The sequence below is a fragment of the Lagenorhynchus albirostris genome, chromosome 17 (genome assembly GCF_949774975.1).
Source record: "Lagenorhynchus albirostris chromosome 17, mLagAlb1.1, whole genome shotgun sequence".
Lineage (NCBI taxonomy): Eukaryota > Metazoa > Chordata > Mammalia > Artiodactyla > Delphinidae > Lagenorhynchus > Lagenorhynchus albirostris.
In genome coordinates this window covers 36,404,217-36,431,649 of record NC_083111.1, presented here as the reverse complement: position 1 = coordinate 36,431,649, position 27,433 = coordinate 36,404,217, and the positions used below count along the sequence as shown (strand labels likewise).

Here is a 27,433-nt window from a genome sequence, read left to right as displayed (position 1 = left end):
ACCCGACTCTACACCTCATTGCAGTCCCCTCCTTCTCCGGTGCCCGCATACTCTCTGATCTTTCTGCCCTCCCAAACGCTCCCCTCAGCATTCCAGCCCTCCCTACGCGGTCACTACCCCTCTCTTTACCCGCTCAGCCGGCTGGGCTGTGCGTCACGGGGGCGGGGCCAAAGTGTAGCTCCCGCCAGGCCCCGCCCCGCGCGCCTAAGGCCCCGCCCTCTCTGGCCGAAACTGGGAGAGCACTGCTTGTGTGGGGTCCGGAGTTTTCTCACTCAGCGGCATCATCCCACCGTCTCCGAGTCCTTGCCTTTTTCTGAGGCCCTCTACTGCCACCTGAGCGAACGCGGGGAGTCAAGGCCAGGCGTGCGGGGCGCCATGAACGGCCGCCGCCTGATGGGCGCGGCGGCGGCGGCGGCGGCGGCGGCGGCGGAGGGACTGGTCGGCTGAGGGCCTGTTTGGGGCCGAGGCATGTGGAGCCCCGGCGGGAGCTTGCTTCAGACTCTGCCACGACTTCTGCAGCACGACACCCTTCCGGGCCACGCAGAACTGCCGCCCCGCTGGGCCCTGCCGCGGGCGGCGGGCGGGGACGACTCGGCGGACCGCCTTCCCCGCGGGGGCGGGGCGAGCGCGGCGGAGGCGGCAGCGGCAGCGGCAGCGGCCTCCGGAGCCTTGCTCGGAGCTTATCTGGGGCACCACGGTCAGCCTGCGGCCTCTGAGCTGCCGGCGCCGGGCGCGGCCTTGGCGGGCAGCCCCGGGAGCGGCGGCGGCGGCGGCGGCGGCGTGGTGGTCGGCGTGGCCGAGGTGAGAAACTGGCGCTGCTGCTGCCTCGGCAGCACCTGTTGGTGCCGGAGCCTGGTGCTGGTCTGCGTGTTGGCCGCGGTGTGCTTCGCTTCCCTGGCCCTGGTCCGCCGCTACCTGCAGCACCTCCTGCTCTGGGTGGAGAGCCTTGACTCGCTGCTGGGGGTCCTGCTCTTCGTGGTGGGCTTCATCGTGGTCTCGTTCCCCTGCGGCTGGGGGTACATCGTGCTCAACGTGGCCGCCGGCTACCTGTACGGCTTCGTGCTGGGCATGGGACTAATGGTGGTGGGCGTCCTCATCGGCACCTTTATCGCCCATGTGGTCTGCAAGCGGCTGCTCACCGCCTGGGTGACCGCCAGGATCCAAAGCAGCGAGAAGCTGAGCGCCGTTATTCGCGTCGTGGAGGGAGGAAGTGGCCTGAAAGTGGTGGCACTGGCCAGACTGACCCCCATACCTTTTGGGCTTCAGAATGCAGTGTTCTCGGTAAGTGGTGTCCCGCTGGTCCATCTCTCTCCAAGTCTGTTTTTGAGCGATCTTGTGACAGCCCTGGGAGGACGCTCCAACAGGTAAATGCCAGCAGAGAAGTAACATTAACAACAGGAATTAAAATTACTTTCCGTCGTACCCTGAGAAATCTCAAACAAATAAAGCAAATCTAAGTCCGGCACTCAATAGGAGATTTGGTAGAGAAAGAGCTACTCCTTTTTTGGCATATGAGTTTGATTAAAAATGAAGAGCCCTAGAGAGGGTGGGAGGGAGGCTCTAGAGGGAGGGAATATGGGGATATACGTATACATATAGCTGATTCACTTTGTTGTACAGCAGAAACTAACACAACATTGTAAAGCAATTATACTCCAATAAAGATATAAAAAGAAATGAAGAGCCCTTTTAACTATGAGGGGAGATGAGTGGAAATATCCATTTTAAACATTTGTCATCTGATTTCTGTAGCAGCTTTGACAACAGTCGGGGTAAAGGCTTCACGTGCCTAGCTTTCTCTCTAACCTGCGTAAATGCATCCAGTGTTTTGACTCAAGTTTTTAACAACGTGGGGCTAAAGGAAGTGTTTGGGTAAACAGTGTAGAGGGTAGTTACAGACTCCATATTTTGGAGTTTCCTAAAATTTTTAATAGGCTTTTTTTTTCATCAAGTAATGTGCTTTTACAGTGTAATGGGGGGGAAGCCTCCTTTTTATCTTACTTTGGAGGAACTTCATTTTGAAATCACTAGGTAGTAGGATAAAACAAAATAGGACAGATAACCTTTCTCCCAGTGAGAATATATTTGTCTTTTTATACACCTTCTGTGCTCTTTTTGCCTTGTATTCATATGTTCGGCTTATTCAGTTTAGGTATTTCTAGTTAATGTACATCACATTGTAACTGACTGAGGAAGAGAAACACTGCGAAGTGAGGAAACCATCCCATTGGAAGAAAGGAATCCAGTATTTACAAACTTAGTGTCTTTGGAACAAATTATTAACACTATCTGCCCTTGCTTTCCACTTTTCTAAGGTGAAGGGGTTGAAGTGGTTACTGAGTTCCTCAAATTCAATGATTCTAAAGTTCAAAGAGTTCATATAGAGATTCCCAGGAACTCAACTCTTCAGCTAGACCTAAAGAAAACTCTGTGTGAAGAAAGAAATTTAGCACTCAAATCCATAGGAATCAATGTATTTTATGTTATTCTGACACATTCTTTTGTCTCAAAAATAAATTGGTGGTCTCTAGAAACTTTCTCATTTGTTTTATGTTAAGAATAATTCTAACCAACCTACCTCTCTGTGATGAAGTTAAGATTTTTTTCTTTTTTCTTCTTTTCTTTTTAAATGCCTTTTGCAAATCTCATGTTGATTCTAACCAACAGCAGTAATGACTGTAGATTGAAGCTTGGGGAGGCATGGATATAGATAAGGAGTTTTCTGTACAGATACAGTTTGGTGTTTACAGGCAGTTTGGTATGTTCGCTTCCTTAAACTTTTACCTTTTCACAACCTCCTATAAACATGAACTTTGACCCAACCTTGGATAATAATAGGTCAAGTATCCTAAGACTTTGAAAGAGAGTGGGAACTAAGGAACCTGAATAGTTTCATACCTTTAGTTTGCTTCCTCTCTAGTATAATTTCCGTGTGCATTTTCTTGTCCACCTACATGTGCCTACTATGCTAGGCTCTTTCCCACATATTATTTCTAATCTAAACTAACCCTGCGGAAGGTGATTATACATATTTTATAGACTATTGTCTAATAGTCTGGAACACAGGGCTGGTGCTCTGGAATTCTACTGTCCCCGTAGAATCTGTTGACCTTGGTCAAGTTACTTATCCTCTCTGTGGTTCATTTTCTTATTTGCAAAATGGGGAAAGTAACGGTACCTACTTCATAGGATTATTGAGACAATTAATAAAATAAATACTGCTACTGACCTTGGATTAACAAACACTCACATGTTGGCTTTTGTCACCATTACTGTTGTTATTACCCAGGGTCACCTAGGTAGAGTCAAACTTTGCACTATGGTTTGAAGATAGGGTCTCAACCCATAACTCTGTTTCTTCATTGTATATTTAATACCTAGTATAGTCCCGGGTATATAATGTGGACTCTATATATTTCTTAATTAAAAATAAGTTAGGTTTTTTTAAAAGTAATCTCTTAAACATATTAAACATGTGATTAAAAAGTTATACTTCGTACTTGGAAATAATTTAAGGTAATTATGTAATTGAAACCAAACTTGACAAGGGGCAATTCTCAGTTGGCCTTGTGGGGTCAAGAGAAAAGAAGGAAAAAAAGAAAACTGGCCTCTTAAAATAGGTATTATTGGTACAGTTTTACTGAGGAAGAAATGGAGGCTCAAGCATGCAGGAACTTGTTCAGGATCACCGACCTACCAAGTGGTGGAGCTGAGTTATAAACCCCAGACCAGCTGAAAAAGTGCATGGTACTGTGTGCAATTCTCACTCTTGGCCATAAGCAGGGGGTTTGTGGAGCCATTGAATATAGTCTATTATATCTTGTTCATTTCTATTATTGACTGTCTGCTTAGTAGCTCTTTCAACCAAAACTGTTTACTGAATTCACCCAGGGTATGTGAGTGAAAAGAAAGGTTGGTTTAGGCTGATTTTTGTTTTAGCCTGACTTTCCCTTCTGCCTTCTAGAACTTCATTCTGCCTCTACACTCTCTGCCCTCCTACCCCTCAGGCTACCCACAGCTGCCCCCTTTCCAGGCATATTTCTTTTGTTTTTTTCTTCCCTACCTATCTTTTTTTTTTTTTTTTTTTTTTTGCGATACGTGGGCCTCTCACTGCTACGGCCTCCCCCGCCGCGGGGCATAGGCTCCGGACACGCAGGCCCAGCGGCCATGGCCCACGGGCCCAGGCGCTCCGCGGCATGTGGGATCCTGCCGGACCGGGGCACGAACCCACGTCCCCCGCATCGGCAGGCGGACTCCCAACCACTGCGCCACCAGGGAAGGCCCCTACCTATCTTTTAAATTATCCCTTTTCCCCGCTATTTCAGTTAAAACTCATCTTCAGTGTCCACGATTGATTGAACTTTAATCAATGCCCATGATTAAAGAAATTTATCTGGGCCTACTTCAAAGAGGAAGTGAAGTATAGTGGTCATGAGGGGCACAGGCTTTGGAAATAGACAGTCCTTGATTAGTCTGTGCTGAGTTATGAGGCTTAAATAAGCTAATGCAGTGAAGGCATTGAATATTTGCCTGGCACATACTCAATTCTCAAAAATTATTAGCAATTATTATTCTTAGTGGTTTTTATATTTTAGAGGCAGGAGCTGATTGTAAAAGGTGAATGTATGGAAGAAGGAGAGGTGCTCTCCCTTCCTTCCTATTTATTTCTTTCCTTCTCCCATGTGTGCTAGAAAGGGATAAGCAAACTGACACTCACTTTTGAAAAGCTTGAAATGGAAAATAAGTACATAACACTTCATTGTATCAATTCTTAGATTATAAGAAATATAATTTCCAAAGGACATATTTAAATTTTTTCCACTTTTAAAAATGCACTCATTGTTTCTGTTGGGAAATAGTTAACCCCTCTCCCCCGACCAGTGTTTTTGATGTAGTCTTGTATCTGTAGGTATTATTGTACATTAAGACAGATTTCTAGACATGAAGTCTGTGTGTGTTTCTAGGTACTGTTCTTATCTGGGCACGTATCTAGGATGACTGTTTCTTACTGCTTCAGTCAGGATAGGCTGTTATGCTACAGTAACAACCCCCAAACCTCAGTGGATTAAAAAGCAAAGGTTTGTTAAAAATGCAGCTTGAATTATTGTTTATGATGAAAAGGAGATAAATTTAATTTATATTTTGAATTCAGCTTTTATGATTTGGGGGACTATAATATATGCTTCCAGCATTTATAATACAATTAAAAAATTTTTTTTGATTAAATAGACTCTATATTGCATATGATGCCATATTTTCCCCATGACTTCTCATAAATATATGTTCTTTAAGTATAAAAAAGAAAAAAATCAAAGGTTTGTTTACTTACTTGACACAGATCCAGGTTCAACTTGGTTTGGGGAAGGGGTGGGGAGTCTCTGCTTTATGTCGTTTTTACTTTGGGATCCAGGATGACAGAGCCACCATTTTTCACTGGTTTATGTGACATGGTGAATTGCGCACTGGTTTTTAAAGCTTTCACCTGGAAGTAATCTCACTTTTTACTGGCCTGAACAAGTTACATGGCCACAGCTAACTTCAAAGGGGCAGTGTGTGTGCCAGGAAGGAGAGAGAACTGGAGTGTTTGGTAGCAGTCTTCATGACTCTGGCACTTGACTTATGGATTCTGCCTCCCAGGCCCTTCAGTTCAGTCCACTGCCACTACCCTGGTTCAGGCATCTCAGGCTCCCATCTGGTCTCCTTGCTTCTTAAACAAGGGTTTCTAATTTTTTCTCTCTCCAGAAAGATCTTTCTAGAATGCATATCCAATCTTGGTACTCCCTGCAGGGAAACTCTCAAGTGGGTTTTCTTTTCCCCTCAGGATAAATTCCCAGTGCTTATCTTACCTCTATAGCCTCTCTCTTATCATTCCACAATTACTAAATGCCCTTTGATGTGTTAACTATTTCATCCTCATTCTAAGAGGTAGACATGATTATTTCTGATTCAGACATAGCAAATCTTGTCTGTAGCCTCAGAATTTCCTTTTTATTGATAAAGTTGAAAACTGTAAACATTCATAAGAATAACATCCCATTCTGTATTGAGTAAGCATTAAAGCATTCTTGTAAGGTCTCCTATAAGATGCCCCCTTGGAGACATCTGAACTTCTACAGCTTAAAGTTACCACCTGTGAAATGTCAACTTTAATCCAAATATATTACACGATAATTGGTTGTTATGGGTAACAGTATTCATATTGGTGCTTGCAGCTTCCAAAGGGGTTTGATTTTGTTGTTGCTGTTGTTCCATAGGAGATCCTAAAAATCATTCTCTGTTTTCACTTCGGTTATAGAAAAACTTCTCAAACAATTCCACATGGGAAATTTTCTTTCCATCATGGTTAAATCTTTGAAACCTCAAATAAAAACATAAAACATAGCATGGAAGATCCTCTTTTTCATATGTTGTATACCACTTTACAGTATGCAGAGCAAATTTACATACATGATATTCTTTAATCATCACAACAGTCCTCTGAGGAGTTATTAGTGGCTTATAGGCAGTTATATAGAGGACAAAATATCACACACTTGAAATTAGATTTAGTTCTAACATTTACTCTGACGTCTTGAGCTACTCTTTTGAGCCATACTTTCTGTTGTAAAATGTGTTTACTAATACCTGCTACAAAGCTGTGGTAAAATATATAGCTTGCTCATTACTTACTATTTCTTTCTGTCTATCCTCTGCGTTCCAAAAAAAGGACATTGATACTCAAAGTATTTTTGGTTTGTTTGTAATTTAACCATTATTTATATTGTACTTAATAACTGCCAGGCACTGTTCTTCTAACATGTACACATTACTTATTTAAGACTCATATAAACCCTAATCCTCATCTTAAGCTAAGGTAGTTGAGGCAGAGTGATGAAATAACTATCCCAGAAACATACAGTTAGTAAATTGTAGAGTCATGAACTTACCTAAAATTCTATTGTTGATCTGAGCAGAGCTGGGTTGCTCAGAGATCTCCTTATTCCATTGATAGTTGCAGAGCACTTGCCCTAGGGCCTCCCATGTGTCAGGCACTGGGCAAGGTTCTATACAGTTGAATTAGACATCATCCCAGGAAAATGATTTGAAAAAATATCAGAAGAATAATGTTTTGTGCATGTGAGAATTACATGAAATTGGAATTTTAACATCCGTAAATAGTGTTATTGGAATACAGCCATGCTCATTCATGTATGTACAATTTGTGGCTCTTTTTAAGATAAAACAGCAGAGTTAAGTAGTTGTGACAAAGACCCTATGGCCTGCAAAACCTAAGATATTTCCTACCTGGCACTTTGCAGAAAAAGTTTGCCTTAGAGCTACAGCAGTCACAGCCACCAGGCCTGAGCCCCTGCAACTGTAGGAGGAGGCCCTTAAGCTCTCATATATATATTTTTACCTTTGTATTTAGCAAAACCCTTTTTATAAAAAAGACCATATGTGGATAAAAAGAAATAAAAGAAAAGAAATGAGTAAATTTAAAAGTGCAAGGCCTGACCCATCATCCTGGCTCACTTCTCAGTGGAACCACTTTAAAGAATTTTGTTACCTAACTGTTAGTTACTTTGGCTATTTTTATTAGCTCACAATAGGTTAGAAGCAGCAACAGAAAGGTTCTTTGTTTGTTTTGGGAGGGGCAGGGAGCTGTGAAACTGGTGTACTGACTAAAATAATGACAGCAAAATAAGATTAAAGACAAAGTTGAAGCAAATGTAACTGTAGTGTATTTTCCTAGAGTTTGCCTTGAGTAATCAAGAAAAAGATACATTACTTCTAGTAATTTAGTTCACAATCGAACTGAAATTTATTATAATTAAATAAAAGTATTTTATTAGCTAGTGACTGAAAGACCAGAAAAATGGTAAAATCTTAGCCTCATGGACTCTTTGGGGACCTTAGTTTCTGTCTCAGCTCCTGTGTGACTTTGGTGAAGTCATTTAATGATCTGGCCTCCAGTTTTTGTTATTTGTAAAATGAGAGAGGTTAGACCGGGTCTCAGAGTTTGCTCTTAAAAAGACAAATGTTCTGAGTAACTAGCATTACTTTTTATTTAACAGTTTGGTGATAGTACGTTTTATAAAAATGTTTTCTCATCTTCCTACATTCTTATTCTGTGTTATAGATATAATCATTCATTCATACACAGATGATGGGTCATGATACTTGTCACACTGTACCAGTATATCTAATGATTATTTCTTCTTACTATTAAAGGATACTGATTCATTGCCAGTGGTACAGTTCAGGTGGAATAGAAAGACAGAGGCACAGTCTGTGTTTTGAAGGAGCTTGGAGTCATCATGTCTTAAAGGTTGAGACATGATGAACAAGTTGAAAAATGTCATGCCCACATCCTTAGACCTCACAGTACCACTGAGTATAGCTGGCTATTGCTTCCTCAAAACTGTGTTCTCCTGTTTGTGCCTCTTCAGTTATCTCACCAGCTTCTGTGGTTTTCATGTGTCATATATGGAGTTAGAATTCACAAATCTGTATCTCTAGCCTGTTGTATCACAGTAATGAATACAGTATATCTTATTACCCCTTCCTAGATAAAAAAAATTTCTTTAGAGACAGAGAGTCTTATTAAAACTTATTTTAACAGTATTTGCTTTTTCTGTCTATGAAATAAGTATTCATTGTAAAAACTTTGAAAAGTATAGTAAGTACAAAGAAGAAAAATCAGTAACATTTCAGTGTTTGTTTTTCTAGTCTTTGCATTTGTTATGCATGTGTTTTTATTATATAACATTGTGGGTGAATGTTATAAATGATTTTTGTGACTTTTTACTGAATGTAATGAACATTTTGGTCATTAAGTATACTACAAAATGACTTAAAATGACCACACAGTCAGCTGTGGTTTTCTATCTTTGTATCTTTATCCTTGCTTAGACCTGGGCCTTACGTGTAGAAGGCATTTGATAAATTTTTGTTGAATGAGTAAAAGTAATAAACCTATAGTTTGTCATAACTCTATAAAGAAGATCTTTTTAACTTATGTTCCAGAAATTATATGCAGTAAGATATATATATATTTTCCCCCCCCTGGGGAGGAGGTTCAATGTGTGTATTAATCAGATTCTCAAATGGATCACTGACCCCTAAAATATTTAGGAACCGTTAAAAGCAGTTCCTAATTTAGGGATAGTAAACTAATGAAAAAATCTGTATATATGAAGATGGTTTCTGCATTGTAGACAGATTTATTGTCCTATCTCTGTCAGTAGAAGCCTCTACACTGATGCTCTCTCTACCTGTTATTGTGGGGTCTCTCAGAGCCCTTGCCTTGTTGGTTTTTTTTTTTTTTTTTTTCTGGTAGCAAGACTTTTCTCAGTACATTCAGGGTTGCTGCCTGAACAGAGGGTCTTAACCTTGATAACAGGTTGACCTCAGAGGTTACTGGAAATGCTTTTAGTGTTCATTCAGTATTCACTCAACAAGTAACTGATAGGTACTACTCTGTGCCCACTGCTGTTCTAGATGCTAGAGATACAATAGCAATGAATAAAGCCATCCCAGATCCTTCAGGGTGTTTGCAGTCTAGTGGAGAAAACATTCTGGATATATCAAGGCTAATATTTTGCTGATAATGAATTAATTTCCATTTAATACATTATTTCTCTGAGGGGAAGGGGGAAAGCATGTTTAGTTTCTGAACAGCCAATTACAAGTGGACTTTGCGTCCTAGCCTGTTTATAAACTGGCAACTATTATAAGTCTCCACATTTATAAACAAAACAATTTTAATGTTGGTACAGTCTACATCCAATCAACATATATTTAGTATCTGATATATAGTAGGCATCATACTAAAGACTAGAGACACAGTGAGGAACAAGACAGATGGGTCCCTTCCTTTACAAACTTAGAGTCGGAGGAAGGGGTAAAGGGCAAACAGATGGTGAAACCTTCCGTTACTCTCTAGTGTGAAGGGACTTGGCGAGTAATAGTGTCTGTCAGAGAACTTGAGAGCAGTTCTTAATGCAGACTTGGGAGCTTGGGATAGGTGTCCTAGAGAAATTGATGACTGAGTAGTGAAAGATAGTTTGGGACTTTGCCCAAATAAAAGGAGTGGGAGGAAGGGTCTAAGTGTTCTTGCCAGAAGGAACAATGTATAAAGGCCCAAAAAGAAGAGAGCAAGGAATGTTCTAAGAACAAGAGAATTTTGATGTGTCTGGAACATAGTGTGATATGAAGCATGAGACATTCAGAGGCCAGGTCATGAAGCAGTTTGCATGTTGAAGAACCTGACCTTCATTCTGATGGCAGTAGGAAGGAGTTTAAGCAGGATTGGATTTGCATTTTTAAAAGATTTCTGCAAAATTTAGCATAGGTTGTGAGTGGAGGGTAGGTCTAGAGTATCAAGACTAGAGAGGGGGAGACTGAATAGGAATAGGCACAGACAATGGGTAGATTTCTAACATATGTAAAAGGTAGAATCCATAAGAAAGGGTAGATGATTGGATGTGAGAATGAGGGAAGAATGAGTGGTGTGACTGACTTCTGAAGTGTCTAGCTAGGGCAACTGAGATTGGGAACACTGAAAGAGGTATTTTGGGGAGGGAAGGGAATGGGCAGTTAATGTTTTTCCTTTAACCAGTTTTTAAAATTTCATATTTCTGGAAATGAAAACTACTTGCCATTTGTTGACTATTTCTCTCTCTCTGTTTCTGAAATATTGATAGTAAGTATCAATATTTAGGATATATATTATAAAATATATAATTTATCAATAATATTTAGATGAAAAGAGCAAATGTAGTCATTTTAACTTCTTTTGACCATTCCTTAAAAATTATTATGGGGATTCATGATTTTTTTCTGTATAATATTACTAAATATATATTTTAATTGGAATTTACTTTAATAGTAACTTTGTCAATAAGCAGCATTGCTTTTATATAAACTAAGAAACACACCTATACAGGAAGGTGTAATTTGCCAAAACTAATAGAGATTCACAAAGCTATGGATAAAATTTGAGTTCTTCCATACACAGATCACCTTTATATTCTTCACTCGATCTGTGTCAAGATATTCTTTGTAAAAATGATAAAGTTTCTTAGTGTGTTAAATTAAAGCCCGTAAAGCCATTGTGTAAACAGCCGTACATAGAGAAAGCAGAGGGGCTGGAGGCAGGATTGCCAGGGGAGCTGTGCTTTGTGCCGTGCCTGAAAGGACAGCAGGCCTCAGGTTCAGTGAGCATCTGAGTGATCCATCTAAAGACAGAGTTCTCTTATTGTCAGCTTCAAAAATATGTGTTCAGAGAAGAATCAGCTCTTGCTATTCAGAATTAAGTGTTTCTTTCTCTTTTTTTTCCTTCAGATGGGCACGTCTTTGTTTTCAGGATCTATCTGGTATATGGTAAAGTAATATTCTACAGTAACCCCTACTGACCCAGACAAGTGAGTTACATCTCCAAGTAAATCACAGTACCTCTGAGAATAAGAATGTGTATACTTTCATGGTGCTTCTAGAGTTTTAAAAGCATGGGAAGATGGCTATCAGGTAGCATTCACCATCCCTGGAACACTCACTGGAGTATTTCTGATCACAGAATCTAACCGGCAGGATAACACTGACATCCTAGGCTGAGATTTCTAGGAGTCTTTGGAGTAGGAAAACAGTCCTGAGCCAAGATCCCAGGGTATTGTAGTAAGGAATTCCAGTGGGAATACTCTAGGCTCACATTTAATGTCTTTTTGGAAAGTAGGACAAGGAGTCATGTTTTGTTTTGTTTTGTTTTTTTTAACATCTTTATTGGAGTAAAATTGCTTTACAAAGGTGTGTTAGTTTCTGCTTTACAACAAAGTGAATCAGTTATACATATACCTATGTTCCCATATCTCTTCCCTCTTCCGTCTCCCTCTCTCCCGCCCTCCCTATCCCACCCCTCCAGGCGGTCACAAAGCACCGAGCTGATATCCCTGTGCTATGCGGCTGCTCCCCACTAGCTATCCACCCTATGTTTGGTAGTGTATATATGTCCATGCCACTCTCTCACTTCATCACAGTTTACCCTTCCCCCTCCCCATATCTTCAAGACCATGCTCTAGTAGGTCTGTGTCTTTATTCCCGTCCTACCCCTAGGCTCTTCATGACATTTTTTTTCTTAGATTCCATATATATGTGTTAGCATACGGTATTTGTTTTTCTCCTTCTGATTTACTTCACTCTGTATGACAGACTCCAGGTCCATCCACCTCACTACAAATAACTCAATTTCGTTTCTTTTTATGGCTGAGTAATATTCCATTGTATATATGTGCCACATCTTCTTTATCCATTCATCTGTTGATGGACACTTAGGTTGCTTCCATGTCCTGGCTATTGTAAATACGGCTGCAATGAACATTGTGGTACATGATTCTTTTTGAATTATGGTTTTCTCAGGGTATATGCCCAGTAGTGGGATTGCTGGGTCATATGGTAGTTCTATTTGTAGTTTTTTAAGGAAACTCCATACTGTTCTCCATAGTGGCTGTATCAATTTACATTCGCACCAACAGTGCAAGAGGGTTCCCTTTTCTCCATACCCTCTCCAGCATTTATTGTTTCTAGATTTTTTCATGATGGCCATTCTGACCGGTGTGAGATGATATCTCATTGTAGTTTTTTTGTTTTTTGTTGTTTTTTTTTGCAGTACACGGGCCTCTCACTCTTGTGGCCTCTCCTGCTGCGGAGCACAGGCTCCGGACGCGCGGGCTCAGCGGCCATGGCTCATGGGCATAGCCGCTCCGCGGCACGTGGGATCTTCCCAGAGCAGGGCACGAACCCGTGTCCCCTGCATCGGCAGGCAGACTCTCAACCACTGCGCCACCAGGGAAGCCCTCATTGTAGTTTTGATTTGCATTTCTCTAATGATTAATGATGTTGAGCATTCTTTCATGTGTTTGTTGGCAATCTGTATATCTTCTTTGGAGAAATGTCTATTTAGGTCTTCTGCCCATTTTTGGATTGGGAGACATGTTTTTTTAAAAGTCGATGGGTAAAGGCTTACTAGGGAAAGAAGGTTGGATGGGTCTCTTTGTGGGAACAGGTATTCTAAATTAGCTTTGTTTGTCAAAGACTGGAACTAGGTGCAGATTCTGAATAGGATCATGGCTTATAGGAAATGCCATATTAGAATAATTTAGAAACTGTTTATCTTTAATACACTTAGTAATAGTTGAAAAACTGTATGTGTATGTATTATTGTTTTGTTCTATTGGTTAAATTATTTGACACGCCAGCAAAACAGTTTACAATGATTACCTGAAATTAGTTTCTTTGCTTTATTTAGCTATGCAGCTTTTCAGAAAAGAACCGTATTTAAATAATAACACTTGCTTTTTCTGTAGGATGAGGTTCGGTCATGAAACGTTTGATAAACTTTGATTTATGCTTTGGACAAGGGTCTTGTTAAAGAGTTAAGTGGCAGGGTTGTTTCAGATTTATGATATCTGTTCTTAAAATAGCCGTTTGGATATTATTGACGTCATCCATGAATGTCAATTATGTGTTCTCTTTGGAGAAACTTCATTACATTTAAAGATTATGAACTGAAGCTTTGCATTCTGATATTTTGGAACTTAAATATTTATTTTAAAAATAACTTCCCTAACATATAATGTTATTATTAACTGCAGTATAATAATTTTTATGATTCATTTTTGTCATATTTACTTATTTTATATATTTGACATGTTTAATTCTAAAGCAAGTTTTCCATTCCTGTAAGTGCTCCAGACTGATAGAGGAACCTTCCTAATACTTAGCCCCATTCATGTCATTCATGTCATTAGACTCCCCAGAGCTTTTCTACTGAGTACAAACTCATTCGCCTTTCACCCAAGGCCCATAACAAGTATCACCCCAAATACTTGCCCTGTCTTTATTTTACAGGATTCCCTTGCCCTATAAATAATCCAAACTGTACTGCTAACTTTACTAATACATCCTGTATGTTCCCTACCACATTGTCCTTATTCATTCTCTTCTTGGAACACCTTAACTTCCTCATCCCACCTATCTTTGCCTGCCAAACCCATATTAGCTTGTGGAGTTCATTTCAAATTCCTCTTATTCCACAATATTGCCCTTTGGCCCCCCCCACTCCTACAGAGATTTTAATCCCTGTTTACTCTTTAATACTTTCTGTGTAGTTCTTCTCAAGGCTCCCTTTCTGCCTGTTTCTGAAGTAGTGTGTGTACTTGTCAGTGTGTAAATTCTTCAAGGTAAAAGTTGTGTCGTACTGTCTCTCTTGCAGGCACCTACCAGAGCATCTTGCATGGAGCAGTCTTTGAGTCAGTAATTGTTTAGGTGAATCTTTAACAAGCAGTCACTGCAGTATTCTTTCTAAACCAGCAGTGGTGTATCTCCAATTAATCATCTATGAGTAGAGATAAATGTATCTTTATTGAAAACATGATTTACATAATTATTAGGTTAGATTGTAGTTATAGAGTAACCTGTAGCTGATTAAAATACCAGACTCTAAAAATTGATGAAAGTGAAATTTAATAAAATAGCCACTAACTTTCTTACATAACAGTAATACCCAGTTAAGGATGTGGAAAAGTTATTCTCAAAATTAATGGCAGTAGCAACAACAACTATAACACAGAATGCTTAGAAATAAACTAATAAGAAATAACTGATACATGTGAATAAAACCACCAAACTTTAGTAAGAAATGTGGAGGATTTTTAAGTAATTATAAAAACATTTCTTGATAAGAGGACTGAATATTCTGGAGATTGCATCTCTGTCCAGATTAATTTATAAATTTACCTTAATCCTAGTTTAATATTTACTAATTTTTTTGAGTGACAGAGTGATCCTAAAATGTATCTGTAAAAATGAATAGGTAAGAAGGTTATACAAATTTTAGAAAGAAGAGTAATAGGGGTTTGAAGGATGGGAAATTCCTTATGAGATATTAAATTGATAGTCTTTACAATAATTTGGTTTCAACACAAGGTTTAAGATATCAGTGGACAGTATTAGAGTCCCAAATAGAGCCCTTTATATACAGTAACTTCATTTATAATAAAGTAAACATCATAAGTTGCTGGAGAAGTTATTGATTATTCAATAAATAATGCTAGGAAAATTGGCTACTGGGGAAAGGGAGGAATAAGGAATCCTCACCTTTAATTCAAATAAATTGCAGAAGGAATAAGTGGTAAATATTAAAAGGAAAATATAATAAAAGAAATATAGGAAGAAATTAACAATGGGTTCTGAAAAGACATTCTTAAGCTAAAAGCAATGGAAAATCAGAGGAAACAATTAATAATATATATAAATAATATATGTATAAATTTAGAAACATTTGAATGTCAAAACATAAAATTAAAGAGACACTTTAAAGGAAAATATTTACCACATATAATGGACAAAAAGTTGCCCTTACTATAAAAAGAATAAATATCATGAATAAATAAGAAAACACTTAACATTTCAATAAAAATGAGCAAATGTGAACAAATAAAGCCATAAAGATGTGCAAATGTATATTTAAAACTAATGTAAATATAAATTAAAATAGTACAGATTAAACAATGATCAAACATTATTTTTACCCCTATCAAACTAAGAAAGATTGAAATTTAAAACTTAAAGTTGGTAAGAGTATGATGAAATGGACACACCTATACATTACTTACTGATAGGTATGTAAAACTGTGAACCTTCTGGGAAAACAGTTTTTACTGTTTGATCCAGTAATTCCATTCCGAATGATCTTTCCTAAAATAATGGAGTTGCATATTAGTCATTTCTTGCTGTGTAACAATCACTCCAAAACTGAATGGCTTAATAAACATTTATTATCTCACAGTTTCTGTGGGTTGGGAATTCCTGTACAGCATAGCTAGGTGCCTCTAATTCAGGTTCTCTCTCAGTACTACAATCAAGATGTTGACCAGAAAAAAAAAAAAAAAAAGATGTTGACCAGAGGTGCAGCCATCTTACGGCTCCACTGGGGGAGAATCTGCTACCAGGCTTACTCTGGTGGCTGTTGGCAGGTCTCAGGTATTTGCTAGCTGTTGGCTGAAGGCATCAGTTCCTTGGTACAGCAAGGACCTCTCCATAGAGCTGCTTACAACATGGTAACTTACCTTCTTGAGGGAGAGATGGAAGTCCTGTTTTTTTTGTAACCTAATCTTGGAACTAACATCTCATCCTTATGCTGTGCAGTCTGTTTGCTAGAAGAAAGCACTAGGTCCAGCCCACACTTTAGGGGAGAGGATCACACAAGGGCATGAATACTATGAGATGGATTTATTGGGGATATTTTAGACACTGTTCTCCCACAGAGGTTAATGTAGAAAGGTTTTCATATAGGTTTAAAAAATTTATAATAGCAAAAAAAAATACGTAATCACATATACACAAAGAAGTAACTAAGGAAACAATTTTAGATGTTCTACAGCAAAAGAATGGTTAAATTGTGCTACATCCACGCAGTGTTATTGGGTTGGCCAAAAAGTTCCTTTGGTTTTTAAGTAACAATAAAGTATACATTTTTCATTTTCACTGAGAACTTTGTTGACCAATGCATTCACTGTTTTGTTCCACTACCTTCTGCCATTTTCAGGCAACTTCATAATTCCATCTTTCCAAAACTTTTTTTGAGCAAAGAACTGTTCCAGGTGCCTTTTACATCCTTCCAGGAAATTGAACTTTTTTCCATTAAGAGGAAAAAAAAGAAAAAAAAATATATATATATATATATATATTTTTTTTTTTTTTGTGGTACGCGGGCGTCTCACTGTTGTGGCCTCTCCCGTTGCGGAGCACAGGCTCCAGACGCGCAGGCTCAGCGGCCATGGCTCACAGGCTCAGCAGCTCCGCGGCATGTGGGATCTTCCCTGACCGGGGCACGAACCTGCGTCCCCTGCATCGGCAGGCGGACTCTCAAGCACTGCGCCACCAGGGAAACCCTATTAAGAGAATTTTTTAAAGACATAAATAAATGGAAATCGGAAGGTACAGTGTCTGGTAAATATGGTGGATGAATCAGAACTTCCCAGCCAAGCTGTAACAGTTTCTGCCTGGTCATCAAAGAAACATGCAGTCTTGCATTATCCTGATGGAAGATTATGCGTTTTCTGTTGACCAATTCCGGACGCTTTTCATCGAGAGCTGCTTTCAGTTGGTCTACTTGGGAGCAGTACTCGTTGGAATTAATCGTTTGGTTTTCCAGAAGGAGCTCATAACAGAGGACTCCCTTCCAATCCCACCATATGCACAGCATGACCTTCTTTGGATGAAGACCAGCCTTTGGTGTGGTTTCGCTTGCCTCACGATCGCTTCCATTCCATATTATTGTACTGTATCCACTTTTCATTGCCCATCACAATTTGTTTTAAAAGCAGAATGTTTTTGTTACGTTTAAGTAGAGAATCGCATGCGAAAATACCATCAAGAAGGGTTACCCCCCCCCCCCCCGCCCCGCTTAACTTACAAGGAACCCAAACATCAATGCGATTAACATAACCAAACTGGTGCAAATGATTTTCAATGCTTGATTTGGATATTTTGAGTATGCTGGCTATCTCCCATGTGGTTTAACGCTGATTGTTCTCAATTAATGTCTCGATTTGATCACTATCAACTTACCTGGTCTACCTGACAGTGGAGCATCGTTCAGCAAGAAATCTCCAGCGTGGAACTTTACAAACCACTGTTCAGTCATAGCACCTTCTCCATACACTGCATAAATCTTTTTTTGCGTTTCAGCTGCGTTTTTACCTTTCCTGAAATAATAAAGCATAATATGCAGAAAATCTTGCTTTTTTTCTTCCATCTTTAATATTAAAATGGCTACAAAAATTCAGTTTTGATAAGTTATTGTTTAAATGCACACCAATATGACAGCTGTCACAATACAATCTAACAAAATTGTTTCGAATGAAGTTAAAGACACCTAAGTGCTACTAGAGCCATCTTATGGAAAAAAACTGAATGAACCTTTTCGCCAACCCAATAGTGTAATTGTATAATAATAATAATTTCTACCTTTTTGAGTGTCAGTCATGTGCTAGCATTTGTTAAGATATTTACAAATGTTTCTCATCCTAACAACAACCATGTAAGGTAGTGGTTATTATCCTCATTTTACAAATGAAAAAACTGATATTCAAAGACTCCGCCCTTAAATGTCATTCTAGAGTTACCTGGCTTCAAAGCCCAGTGACCACATTGCCATTTAAGTATGCTTATGAAGAATATTTAAATGACATGAGGAAGACTTAAAAAACTGTTTTTACAGAGTGATCTGTGTGTGCACATTTTATTTACGTGTAAGGAAAAAACAATAGTCACAAATGTTAGCTTTCAATGGCAGAATAATAGAATATTAAAATTTTTCTTTAAACTTTTATTTCATCTTTTACATTCTGTATGTATTCCCTTTATAATCATTTTTAAAAACCAGAATGCTTTGAAAAGTAGTTCAGCTTCCTCTACTCCAAGGGAAAACTGCTAGCAAGACTTGTACCACAGTTTTATGTAAAGTTGAAATTTTATGTTATAATGAATCATTCCATTTAATCTGCTCTTCTAGATTACTGATCTCTCCTTACCCAACTATCTGATGGCATCTTCGGTTGGACTGCTTCCTACCCAGCTCCTGAATTCTTATTTGGGTACCACCCTGAGGACCATGGAAGATGTCATTGCAGAACAAAGTGTTAGTGGATATTTTGTTTTTTGTTTACAGGTGAGTTTAAGGCCAAGGCTTGTCTTTTTTTGTTTCCTTTTTGTATGACATTACTGATTCAAATCTAAGAAATTTCACTGAAAATAATTTAAGAAGATTTTTTCCTTTTTACACCTTTTCTTGTTCTTTCAGTACTACTTCATATTTTGACAACACTTACATTTTTAATTGTGTGGATATATGGAAATATATAGAACTGAATTGACACTTATTGAAAATTCTCTTAAACACAAAAAAAAGGAATGACAAAAATAGGTTTCTTTTTGCAGTGATTATTTTCAAAGTCATGACTAAATCAAATACTCTGTTTTGAGTTTGTATGAAGTGTTAATACTACATTTCTAAAGATAATGAGATTTGGTGGGGTTGGGTTTTTATCTTAGTTACTTTACCTTCAAATTTTGAAGGTATTGAACTCTTCTATTTGTATTTTTTAGATTATTATACTGGCAATGTAAATTTATTTCTAGTACAATTTGATGTGAACAAAAATTTTTTTAGAAAGTATTGCTTTATAAGAAGTATAGAAGTATTCCATTATAAGTTCAAATAATATTTGTATAATAAATTATTACTACCATGCAGATTATAGCATAGTTTGGGGTACATACAATTCAATATAAGAGGTTAATAAAAGAGGAAAATCCTGCTATGTAGGCAGACTTATTCAGTGCCTTAAATTATATGCAGGAAGAGTTAAAAATTCATTTGCTTGTGATACATTTCATTCCTGAGATTTACCAAAATATAAAATCACCATAATTTTTGATGATTTAGTAAGATGATGATGATGGTCACTAACATTTATTGAATGCTTTATATGCCATATATTTAAGCTCATTTAATGCCTACCAAAACCTTAGTAGGCATATAATTTTATTATCTATTATCTCGAGCCAATTGTACATTCAGTGATGTCACACTGGTAGCTTGAAATTGGTCATGACGGGGGTATCTACAGTTATGGAAAATGGCAAGTGCTCTAAGTCAAGCTTCCCACCTCTGATCCTTAAGAGCTAGTTTACTAGCACACCATTGGATAATAATTTGTCTAATGTCTGAGCTGCAAGGGGTAGGATCAGGATTTGAACAAAGGCAGTTGGTTCTAGAGACCACACTTATAACCAACGGTCTACTGAGCAGATAATACTAGTGAGATAGCTGACTTAACTTACTGGTCCCTTGACTTGTAAGTTTTAATTTATACTGTTATTGAATATATGGTCACATTGCAATATATGTCACATTGCAATTTACTGTTAGTGGTATTCTCAATTTATTGAGGTACTATATTGTATTAAAAATACTACGATAAATAAAGCCAGAGTTAATTTTCTTTGTGCTTATGCAGTACAAGTTTAGTAAACAAAGTAAGCCCAGGAATATTTACATTAAACTGTAAATAAAGCTTGTCAGTGAAAGGGCTTGCTTTAACAAAAATTTTGTAATATTTTTGATATTCAGGAAGTCAGTTTTTATTTTTCTTTACTATTTTTTCTTCAGAGCTACATTTTTTTAAGATAACCTGCTATAGGTTTAGAGTTTTTGTTACAGTTGGTTTATTTTTATTAATGTAGCATGCCAATCACATACGAAACTTTCTATGTGTTACGTAGTATCTATGTTAATAATTTATGTTTATAATCATCCCAAGGTACTCTAAGATTCTGATGTACACTACATTCTCAGATTGATTTTTTTAGTATATTTAAGCATATTTTATGTTTTTCAAGTTTTCTGAAAACAATTTGAAACATCTTTTTTTCTTGACATTGTAATTAGAATTCCTCATTATTAGTAGTTTTCAGAAGATATTCACTATTTGATACTTTATATTTCTGTGCATCTTAGTAAATTACTCAACTATAATCAATGGAATTGTAATAGAACAAACTAGTTCATGCATTTGTCAGTGGTGCTTCTTAAAATATAGGATGTTCTTTTTTCTAAGCGATTTCTTACCCCTTTGCTTGAATTGGCAAATTATTTAAGCTTAGGATACAAAACAGGGGGAAAAAGGTAAATGTTTCTTAGCCCAGACATTTACAAAAAACAACCACCACAACAACAAAAAAGTGAAGGCATGTTTATGCCTTGATTGGATATATTGATGATGTTACTTGTAATTTGTTTCAGGGAGGATTTAATTTAGCTTACAAAAGATATACAGGAGAATAAAAAGAGAGGAGAAAGAAGTCATCTTGAAGGAGAAAATTAGCATAGGAAAAAAGGATGAAGCGTAGGTTAAAGTTAGCAGAGTAAATAACATGAGGTTCCTCATATTCGCTAGAAATGAGCCACAAATTTGCCTCCCACTGTAGCCACCTAAATAGAGTCCACAGTGTCTGTAAAATCAAAGAAATACCAAACAGATGTTCAGAGGAAGGCACAAGTATTTACTGTACTGAAATCCAACTTAGTTAGATTCCATGGTTTGTCAGTTCAGTTAATCTTTTCCATATATTTTTGTGTGTACTCATCAGCCAAAACCCCAATCCTGGATAAATGCAAGTTTTGATCTGCTTTAGCACCTGCTCTTTTGGGGAAGTCATACAACCAAGCAAGCTGGTGATATTTAATTCATGGTTGCAAACCTTCAGCTGGTTTCTCAACACTGCCCTATATTCTGTTTCCTTTGTCTTCCCGTTCCCCCATTTTCCTCAATGACTATTTCAAACTTATCCTCACCCTCCTCACAGTTTTTTCCTCCTCTCCTGGCTTCCTTCTTCATTCTCAACAGATTACCTCTCTTGCTTAACAGAAAAATCAAAAGTCTTCAAATGGGAAACCCCTCAATTTCCAACTAAGAAATGTACTAACCCTCTTATGTTCTGCTGATACTCGCGGCTTGCTTTTCAGTTAACAGCGGAAGAAATCACTTTCTGTAGGCTTTCCCCTTTAAAGCTTGTCTTTCTACTTGGGTTTGATTCTTTTGTTTTTTTGTTTTTCTTTTTGTTCTTTTTTTTTTTTTTTGATTCATTTTAATAGGGAAACTTTTTAAAAAGTTTTTTGTGTTTTTGTTTTGTTTACTTCACTGGGCTGTTGGGAAGAGTCAGTACACATTGCCAGGCCCTGGGCTCCAGAAAGGCATCTGGGGGAAAATCCCATGTAAAGATGTAGCCCATTCACCCTTGCTGGGAACCCAAAAGACTTTTTCAGTGGTTCTAAACTTATTTTCTGTGGCCTCACCAAATTCTTCCCTCAAGCTTTCATCACTAATCTTCTCTAAATCAGATGCACTTTCCAGTTCTCATCTTAACAACCTAAGATTCTGTTGACTATGCCTTTTAAAAACACCTTCTTCTCTTAGCTTCTTTGATAACACTCTCCTGATCTTTTTTGCTGTTTGCCTGGCTCATTTATCAGCACCTCCTTCTCTTTTCACCCCTAACTTGGTCTTCCTCAAGATTCTAGCCAGAGCTTTTTAGTCTCACTCTGAAAACTTTTCTTCTTGGTAAATCAAGTTACTGTGGTTGCTGCTGTTATGTTTATTGCAAGGACTCCCTAATACACATCTTCAGCTCAGCCTTCTTTCCATACCTTTAGACCCATTCACTGAATTGCTTTGGATATCTAATAGGCACCTCAAATTCAGCATGTCCTAAGCAGAACTTAGCATCTCATCCACACCCTCCCCCAATTAGTTAACATTTTTTTCATCTCTTTACATTGTATCACCATCCACATAGTATCAAACTTAGGGTGTTCAATAAGTATGTCTTGTGTTTTTAAGAGAGCTCATATGTTAGAGAACAAAGACAAGATTTAAAGGCCTACATTTAAAATAACTAATTTGGGGCTTCTCTGGTGGCACAGTGGTTGGGAGTCCGCCTGTCGATACAGGGGGCAGGGGTTCGTGCCCCAGTCCTGGAGGATCGGTACAATGAAATAACAATGTGGTATACAATGAAATAACTACTCAGCCATAAAAAAGAATGAAATAATGCCATTTGCAGCAACATGGATGGACCTAGAGATTATCATACTAAGTGAGGTAAGTCAGACAGAGAAAGACAAATATCGTGATATCACTCATATGTGGAATCTGATTTTTAAAAAAGATACAAATGAACTTATTTACAAAACAGAAACAGACTTACAGACATCAAAAACAAATGTATGGGGCTTCCCCGGTGGCGCAGTGGTTGAAAGTCCGCCTGCCGATGCAGGGGACGCGGGTTCGTGCCCCGGTCCGAGAGGATCCCACGTGCCGTGGAGCGGCTGGGCCCGTGAGCCATGGCCGCTGAGCCTGCGTGTCCGGAGCCTGTGCTCCGCAGCGGGAGAGGCCACAACGGTGAGAGGCCTGCGTACCGCAAAAAAAAAAAAAACAAAAAAAAACTTATGGTTACAAAAAGGAAACTGGCAAGGGAGGGATAAATCAGGAGCTTGGGGTGAACATACGTACACTACTATATATAAGATAGATAACCAACAAGGACCTACTGTATAGCATAGGAAACTCTACTCAGTATTCTGTGGTAGCCTATATGAGAAAAGACTCTAAAAAAGAATGAATGTATGTGTATTTGTAACTGAATCACTTTGCTATACATCTAAAACTAACACAACATTGTAAATCAACTATACTCCAATAAAATTAAAATATTTAAAAAAAGAAAATATTTTAAATAAGGATGAATAAAATAAATATCTTTGTTTCCTATAACATAAAAAATAGAATAAAATAACTAATTTGATTAGACTTGTATTAAGTAATGGGTATTCGCTTCATGTACAGATTCCCTTGTGCAAGTTCCAGGTTCCCCCATCTACTCAACCTACCTTACTCCCAGTATCCTGCCCTTCCCCCTACCTCCCTCAACGCTTGTATTTAGAATATTTCTCCCATAAAATTATAGGTAGGCTTAATTGAAACAGTGTTATATTTAAGGATCACTATGCTTAGAGCAGCCTTTGAAAGCTTGCTGGGACATTAAACAATATCTACTGAGAATATTTGCTCCGAACTCTAAAGAACTGCTTTAAAATGAACTTTGGAATAAATACCATTTAAAAGATGTAGACTGCTTAGACATTCATTGTGCTGAATTGTATGTAGAATGTTTAAGCACAGAGGGACCACAACTTTTGGACAGTGGGAGAAGCCCATGTGGTTTAAAGGGACTTACCTGAAATCACAGCACTAGTGAGTGGCTAAACCAAGACTAGAACCTGATTTTCAGTTTAAAGCTTTTTCTAGTTATCCCTTTGACTGGCGTTTTTCCCCTCACCGTGTTCCTTTGTTTTTGTTTTGAAAAGTATAGACAGTTTCGTGTTCACAATCTCTAGTTAATTTCTTTTGAAGCTTATTGGCATTTCATTTTTTTTAATTGTTTAAATTAATTTATTTATTTTGGGCTGTGTTGGGTCTTCATTACTGTGCGCGGGCTTTCTCTAGTTGTGGCAAGCAGGGTCTACTCTTCGTTGCGGTGCGTGGGCTTCTCATATGGTGGCTTCTCTTGTTGTGGAGCACAGGCTCTAGGCGCACAGGCTTCAGTAGTTGTGGCACGTGGACTCAGTAGCTGTGGCTCGTGGGCTCTAGAGAACAGGCTCCGTAGTTGGGGCACACAGGCTTAGTTGCGCCATGGCAAATGGGATCTTCCTGGACCAGGGCTTGAACATGTGTCCCCTGCATTGGCAGGTGGATTCTTAACCACTGCGCCACCAGGGAAGTCCGGCATTTCATTTTTTAAAAGTGTTTCTTAATATTTTAAATTTTGGCTGCACCAGGTAGGTCATTTGCAAATGGTAGTGCTTCTCTCTAAGTGGGCTTAAAAATACCTATGGACATTTATAGTTCTGCACAGAAATAATACTACATTATTACATTAATAAAGTTTAGCCAGCTTTACCTCTATTGTAGAAATTTTTTTTATTCCTTGAAGGAAACTTTTTGGTACAAAGAGAGAAGCTTGACTTGTATCAAACAAACATCATTTAATATGGACTAAAAGGGATGTATAGTTGCCTTGTGTTAACCGGATACCATATAATGGTTACCCTGTAGATTTTGGCCCTCCACACCCGGCAGCCAAAGGAAGAATAAATGACAACTGTGTGTAAACTATTTAAAAATTTTACCTAACGGTATTTGACAAGCATCCTGTTTGTAACATTTCTAAGACAAATATTTATTGGATATATTTCTCCCCTTTTTCCATGTAAAATATTGTTAACTGTAATATTTTATTTTTATTCACAGATTATTATAAGTATAGGCCTCATGTTTTATGTAGTTCATCGAGCTCAAGTGGAATTGAATGCAGCTATTGTAGCTTGCGAAATGGAACTGAAAACCTCTCTGGTTAAAGGCAATCAACCAAATATCAGTGGCTCTTCATTCTACAACAAGAGGACCCTAACATTTTCTGGAGGTGGAATCAATATTGTGTGATTCTAATGAAATGTATGATTGTCAGAGCCTAGTGTGTGGTCCAAGGTCTAGCAGTCCCCTCGCTAGTGGGCAGATGCAAGTTCTAATTGTATTACAGCACAAAAAAACAAAACAAAACAGAAACTGACTAGTTTTTAAATTGCACATTTTTTAAAAAGCAAGAATAATTTTCTGGATAAGTAAGTGTAAATGTAGATGCAATTTTGGCTGCAACTCTTTATCATTTATTATACCCATAATGGCCTATAGGTCTGCACTTTAGTTTTTCTTCATTGTTTTCTTTATGGGTACTTATGAATAGAGAAATAATCCAAATATTTTTTTGCTTAGTGTCTTTATTTATAAAGTCTATGAATAGTTGTAAGCATCTTTCCTACTTATAAAGATGAGTAAAAGTATGCAATTTTAAATGTATAATATTATTGGACATTCTTTGCTTTGGTAGTCTTTCCAGAAAGGATAAACGGTGTGTTTTGTTTTTTTTTTCTAATTGTTTTAGGTGGGACCACTTTGCTTTCCTTTTCCTTGCTAGTTAGAAAATAGACGTGAACTTTTGTTTGAATGTATTTTTGTAAGGATCAATTATACCGATACACACAAGCTTAAATCCTACATTGTGGGACTGAAGTGCTCTTAAGATACCTTTTTTAGTTTCACTGTGTAATATGCAAAGCAAAAGGGAAATTATTTAAATGGGTGGTGGCTCAAATTAGAACTTGAGTTCTAATTTCATTACATTGGTTTTACCCTCCTTAGGTCTTCCATCAAAGGGCTGTCCTATTGCAGTCTTACTAAAACATTTTATTAAAATAAACTTCTTTTTCTTTTTATATTCATAATTAGGCTTTGAAATAAAGATGTTATTCCTTTAAAGTGGTGGGCTTACCATCATTAAAGATGTCACTCAGGTGGCCTTGTTTGATCAAAACGCCTTTCTAAAACACTAAGCTTTAAAATCATGTTTATAATTCCATTGAAGTACATATATATTTTTCCCATAGTCTTCATCTTTAAAACTATAAGTAATGTTAACTTAATGCCCAGATTTGTATTATTTGCCATACTGTAGAGTAGGCTTATTTTGTTTGGTTTCTGATACTTATTTTTCTCTAAGACTCAGGAATTCTGAAATGTGAAATTAAGTCTCGCAATTCTTTCTCCTGTAGAATGAATTGAGTGTATTTATTAATAGCACTTATGTATATAGAATATAATGATTTGGCAATATGATTCATATGACATATTATTCATTTATCACCTTATATTTTTTAAATAGCTTAATTGTGAACTTAATGATTCTTTTTTTTACAATGGAGATTATAGATATGAATGCAAATTTTCTAATAGGTATCTCTTTTTTAGCTATGAAGATGTCACCTTATCAGAGACCTCCCATATGCCTTTTCATTAGGGTAAAATCTTTGCCCTGATTTACTAAAGTGCAAAAGAATTATTTGTAAGCATATTATTTTAGTTTTATGCTAAAGATGCATTTGACCACTTTAATGTGTAAATTTTTTGCCCTGTTGCAGGTATAATTGTTTTCCTGTCCTTCATAATGCCTAAGTTTGCTCACCTTTGAGTAACAGTGAAGTTCATATGTACATACCAAGAAGAACTCAGTGCAAATTATCTTATAGGCACCTGGGTCTAGTCTATAGCATTCAATTGGCCTACAAATCCTTCCTTCTTTTATTGGTAGAAAAAATATATAGTATTGGAATATTATTATTCTTTTTTGAATCCTAATTACTTGTTTGGTTATCTTTAAAAATTATTTAGTTTAATTATCCCAATAAACAATATGTTTGATTTATTCTTTTCTGTCTAACTTGACAGTATTTCTCTTGTGCTTCTTGTTTGTGTTTAGTTTTTGGTAAAGAAATCAATAATTTAAGATCACTACTTTCATACACTTGTATTACACTTCATGTATTTTGAAGTGCATTTATTTAATTAGCATTTTGTAACTTGAATAATTTTGCCAAATGAATACCTTTTGGTAGTTCGTCATGAGTTCTTCCAACTGTTGCATTTTGCTTAGTACTTAAAATAAATATGTAAAGGTAAAAGAGAAGTAATTTTCTGTATTCTGCCAACATAATTTTATATAATAAAATCATCCATTTTTACTTAAAATAGTATGGATTTACTATTTCTAAAATACTAATCTAAAGCTGCAGTTTTCCTTTTGTTCATCATCTCTAGCCTCCACATAAACTATGTTCCCTTATAGCCATGCTATTTGATAGCTGGTTTTTTATATGAGCTGTCTATAAATTGTACAAAGCATTACCATGCCTTATTCACTCCATCTTTAACTCTGTATC

General features: G+C 37.6%; 1 protein-coding gene across 1 annotated transcript; it reads left to right on the top strand.

The window, feature by feature from the left end:
- Positions 1-268: 268 nt before the first annotated feature.
- On the top strand, positions 269-26,919 carry TMEM64 (transmembrane protein 64). Its single transcript, XM_060127553.1, has 3 exons — positions 269-1,281; positions 18,554-18,709; positions 24,912-26,919. Exons 1-3 carry the CDS (start codon positions 469-471, stop codon positions 25,101-25,103), a joined length of 1,161 nt encoding a protein of 386 aa, XP_059983536.1. The 5' UTR covers positions 269-468; the 3' UTR covers positions 25,104-26,919.
- Positions 26,920-27,433: the final 514 nt, after the last annotated feature.